The sequence below is a fragment of the Papaver somniferum genome, chromosome 10, assembly GCF_003573695.1.
Source record: "Papaver somniferum cultivar HN1 chromosome 10, ASM357369v1, whole genome shotgun sequence".
In the NCBI taxonomy this organism is placed as follows: Eukaryota; Viridiplantae; Streptophyta; class Magnoliopsida; order Ranunculales; family Papaveraceae; genus Papaver; species Papaver somniferum.
Genome location: NC_039367.1, coordinates 76,955,786 through 76,960,931, shown reverse-complemented (window position 1 = coordinate 76,960,931; position 5,146 = coordinate 76,955,786). Strand labels below are relative to the sequence as shown.

At 39.4% G+C, this 5,146-nt stretch overlaps 1 protein-coding gene across 1 annotated transcript; it reads left to right on the top strand.

The window, feature by feature from the left end:
- Positions 1–2,579, top strand: LOC113315807. The gene is made up of 2 exons (XM_026564057.1): positions 1–118; positions 1,471–2,579. The coding sequence occupies exons 1-2, from the start codon at positions 1–3 to the stop codon at positions 2,577–2,579; spliced, it is 1,227 nt and encodes a 408-aa protein (XP_026419842.1).
- The last annotated feature ends 2,567 nt before the right edge of the window (positions 2,580–5,146 follow it).

The window sequence follows — 5,146 nt, the reverse complement described above, 5'->3', positions numbered from 1 at the left end:
ATGAAGCTGCAGTTAAGGCAAGGATCAAATGGTGCTGAGATGGATGATAGGCTAATAAAGATGCAGGATGAACAGCTGGTGAAGCAAAATGGTAGTGCAGAACAAGTTCAGGCCAGTGGCAATTTACCTGAGTCAGCCTAGTTAGCTGGACTCAGAACCTGACTCAGTTACACTGTTAGTCAGTCGTTATCTTTGACGATTGACTGTTAAAGTTGACCGGTGATTTGTACAGTCACCTGAGATATTTCCCAGTAACCTAAGCTACTGATCGGCGACTTCTCCGGCCAAGTTTCGGCCAACCTTTGGGACTTCAACAACATATTTTTGGGTGTATTTTCCACATGGATTTTTCTCACACATGGACTTGGTGGACTCTTATCTATTGGACCTTTGAAGACTTGACCTAAGAAAAAACATAAAAGGGAGGATTTTTACAACTCGGATATCACGTATTCTACTTGGAGCTTTGGAGGAGAGCCGGATACTAGGGTTTACTTATTGTTTCATCTTCTATATTTTAATATTATGATGAAGAACTCCATTATTATGAGTAATTAAAACCTTTCGTTGATTAGGGGCAATTTCAAAGCCCGAAGTATGAATCTATAATTGATATGAAATAACTCGTTTTCTTGCCATTGTTTTCGTCATTGTTTGATTTCTATTATACCAATAGTGTTTATGGATTATTTTGTTGATTGTTTAAGTTCGAAATTAAATAGTTGATTTGATAATCCTATTGCTAGTTTTGAATTCTTCGACCCATAATTGTCTAGAAAGATAAACACAAGTAGCAATATATGGGTATTGATGATGGGACTTTGTTAAGTACCCATATGTAGAAATTGACACTAGTAGGTAATTCAAGCTTTTGGATTTATCACTAGGAGCAACCTTATCTCACAAAACTTAGAGCATTTGTTTAAGTCACACCTAGTAAGTGTACCTCTAGGAAACTTGACAAGTAGAATCCGGTAGTCGAGCGTTTCCGTGTCCGGTGAGCTTAGGAGATAATAACAGATAGTTGAGCGTACTAATTATCCTAGGATTGTTAGTAACGAGATAATGTGAAAAACGTAGTTATATATCAATTTGGTTTATGTTCCGTGGTCTAGAATGAATCTTTAATCAATTCCATCTCATATTTGAATATAACTTTGTGATTTTCAGAAATTCTACAACAAAATCTTCTTTGCTGAGGATATTTCTATAACAACTTTTGCTTCACACCTCCCTTGGGACGAATCTGTTTTCATATATTACTTGCTAGTGTAAAGAAAAGTAGAAAATATTATTTGCGAGTCTGACACCTCGTCAAAATTGGCGCTGTTGCCGGGGAAGCAATGGCAAGTTAGTTGTTATTTTTATTCTTAGTTGTTACTTTTGCTTTTATTTTCAATTTCAGTTTACTTATTCAATCTTGGAGAATCTTATTTCAGGTACTATTTCTTTGGTGAATGCTTGGAAAAGGCAAACCAAGTCCTATTGGTATACGTCTTCGTTCGGGCACTTTACTAAAAGACTTCATTCGAGCAGTCAATACTCCACTTCCTCCTAGTTCTACACCAAGTGAATTCTCGGACTCGGACAAAGAGGAAAACAACACAATGGGAGGTCGACCACCTGCTCCAAGAACACTCAAGGAGCTCACTTCTCCAAACATTGACCAGCAGCCTTTATGTATTCAGCTGAATGGAACCATTGAGTTGAAGTCGCAATTGATTCACTTGCTACCCAAATTCAGAGGTTTATCGGGAGAGGATCCTAATCGTCACTTACACCAATTCCATCATGTTATGACTAGTTTGAAGAAAGCAACTGCAGATGCTGATATGGCTATGATGACAACTTTTCCTTTCTCTCTTATAGTTACTGCAGGAGAATGGTTCTTTTGCTTACCCTCTGGAAGTATAACCACATGGAATGGAATGAAGAAGTTGTTCCTTGAGAAGTATTTTCCGGCATCAAAAGCAGCTGTGATTCGCAAGGAGATTTGTGGTATTAGACAAGTATCGGGGGAGACTCTCTATGAGTATTGGGAGCGCTACAAGAAGCTTTTAGCTAACTGTCCACACCACCAAATCAACGATCAACTTGTGATTCAATATTTCTATGAGGGGTTGCTTTCTAATGATAGAAATTTGATCGATGCCGCAAGTGGTGGTGCATTCACCAACAAAATCATTGCTGAAGCTACAAGCTTGTTAGAAAACATGGCTGCAAACACTCAACAATTCTACACTCGAGGTGAATCAGTGGTAAGGAAAGTGAATGAAGTTGATGATTCTTCACATATGGAACAAAGGATGGGTAACATGGAGAGGATGATGCAACAAATAGCAGTTGCCGTCATACCATCATCACACACCGAAGATGTTGAGCAAGCAAGTGTTATGTACCAAAATCAACAAAGGCAGAGGTATGATCCGTACTCCAACACATACAATCCAGGTTGGCGTGATCATCCCAATTTGCTACGCCAACAAGCAAGTGGCAGCAAATCCTACTTTCAATCAACAAGGATGGTACCAATTCATGCAAAGACCACAACAAGAAACTCAAGGTACAAGTGTGGATGACAAGTTTACTCTTATGATGCAAAGTATGCAAGAGATTTCAAAGACAATGCAAGGGTTCAATCAATTCCAGCAAAAATCCGAGATGGCTATGAGAGATGTGCAAAACCAAGTTAGTCAATTGGCTAATGATATAAATCAACTCAAGGCACAAGGATCTGGAAAACTTCCTTTGCAGCCACTGAATCATAAAGAGAATGCCAATGCTATTGAGCTACGAAGTGGGAAGCAAGTAGAGAAACCGACAACGTCACCGGTGTCCCATGAACCTGATTTGGAGAAAGAAGAGGGTGAAACATCCCCTAAAAAGGCTGACCCGGTAACAAATTCTAACTGTAAAACTCGTGTTTCTACTTATGCTACTCATCCGCCTTTTCCTAGCAGGTTTGCAAAGTCGAATAAGGAGACATTGTACCAAGAGATTTGGGAGATCTTTAAGAAGATTGAAGTGAACATTCCACTAATTGAGGCGATAAGGTAGGTTCCTAGCTATGCAAAGTTCTTGAAGGAATTGTGCACTAACAAGCATAAATTGACCGGTAATGAGGTAATGAGTGTGGGGGAGAATGCTTCGGCATATCTTCAAAAGAAGCTGCCACCTAAGTTGAAAGATCCCGGTAGTTTCACCATACCATGTACTATTGGTAAAATCATGTTTGAACGTGCTTTGCAAGATTTAGGAGCATCCATTAATGTCATGCCCGCTTCTGTTTATGAATCCTTGAATCTTGGTCCTCTTAAGAATACCGGTATTGTTATACAACTTGCTGATAGGTTTAATACTTACCCGAAAGGGGTCATTGAAGATGTTTTGGTGCAGGTTAATCAGCTCATTTTTCCGGCGGATTTCTATGTTCTTGACATGATGGATGAAGATTCACCATCGTCTACTTCCTTGCTGTTGGGTAGACCATTTATGAGAACCGCTAGAACCAAGATAGATGTTTTTAAAGGCGCCTTAACTATGGAGTTTGATGATGAAATCATAAGCTTCAATATCTTTGAGGCTATGAGATATCCTAGTGATGTGCATTCATGTTTTTCAATTGATATTATTGATTCTCTAGCTCAACAGATTTTTGAATTGAATGGTGATGATGCTTTAGAAAACACCATAGTGGAAGGTTTAGGTTATGGAAAATACAAAGACCTTGAAAGTGAATTGTTTACTTGTCATGAACTTAAGGAGGCTGTTTTAGCTCTTAACTCATTACAAGAAGTTCCACAAAAGTATAATGCGTCTTATGTTTCCTTGTCGATTACTAATGAGAAACTTTTACCGTTGATTGTGCAGGCACCTATCCTTGAGTTGAAACCTCTTCCGGATCACCTCAAATACATATATTTAGGTGATAAGGAAGAGTTGTCGGTGATCATAGACAAATACCTTACCAAGGTGCAAGAGGAGAAACTTGTTCGAGTGCTAAGAGAGTACAAGTCTGCCATTGGGTGGACCATTGCCGATATCAAAGGAATCATCCCTTCCACATGTATGCACCGAATACTTTTTGAGGAGGGGGCAAAACCAACAAGAGAAGCTCAATGTCGCTTGAACCCTCCGATGATGGAAGTAGTCAAGAAAGAAATCCTGAAGTTGTTGGATGTCGGGGTTATCTATCCCATATCCGATAGAAAATGGGTGAGACCGGTCCAAGTCGTTCCAAAGAAGTCCGGAATCACGGTGGTGAAAAACGAAGATAATGACTTGGTTCCAACTAGAATCCAGACCGATTGGAGAGTTTGCATTGACTACCGAAAGCTATTTCCCTTACCATTCATTGATCAAATGCTTGAAAGATTGGCTGGACACTCTCACTATTGCTTTCTTGACGGTTTTTCAGGTTATAACTAGATTTTAATAGCTCCGGAAGATCAAAAAAAGACGACGTTTACTTGTCCTTTTGGCACTTTTGCGTATAGACGTATGCCATTTGGCTTGTGCAATGCTCCAGCTGTATGGTAAGTATATCCTCAGATTATGTGGAAAACATCATAGAAGTGTTTATGGATGATTTTAGCGTGTATGGTGATTCTTTTGACAAGTGCTTAGATAACCTTGCACTTATTCTTAAACGATGCGTAGAAACTAATCTTGTGCTTAATTGGGAAAAGTGTCACTTTATGGTGAATCATGGGATTATATTAGGCCATGTTATATCCTCTACGGGGTTAGAAGTGGACAAGGCTAAGATAGATTTTATTTGGAACTTACAATACCCCACAACTGTGAGGGAGGTTCGCTCTTTTTTTGGTCATGCAGGTTTTTATAGGAGATTCATCAAGGATTTCTCCAAAATTGCAATGCCCTTGTGTAGACTTTTGCAGAAAGATGTGGCCTTTGATTGTGACAAGGAATGCAAGGAAGCTTTTGACACCTTGAAAGAGTTGTTGACTACCGCACCAATTATCAAACTACCGTACTGGAGCAAGCCATTTGAGTTGATGTGCAATGAAAGTGATTATGCCGTTGTAGCCGTGTTGGGACAGCGAGATGGTAAAGTTCCATATGCCACTTATTATGCTTCTAGAACTCTCAACGGAGCACAAATCAACTACTCCACTACTGAAAA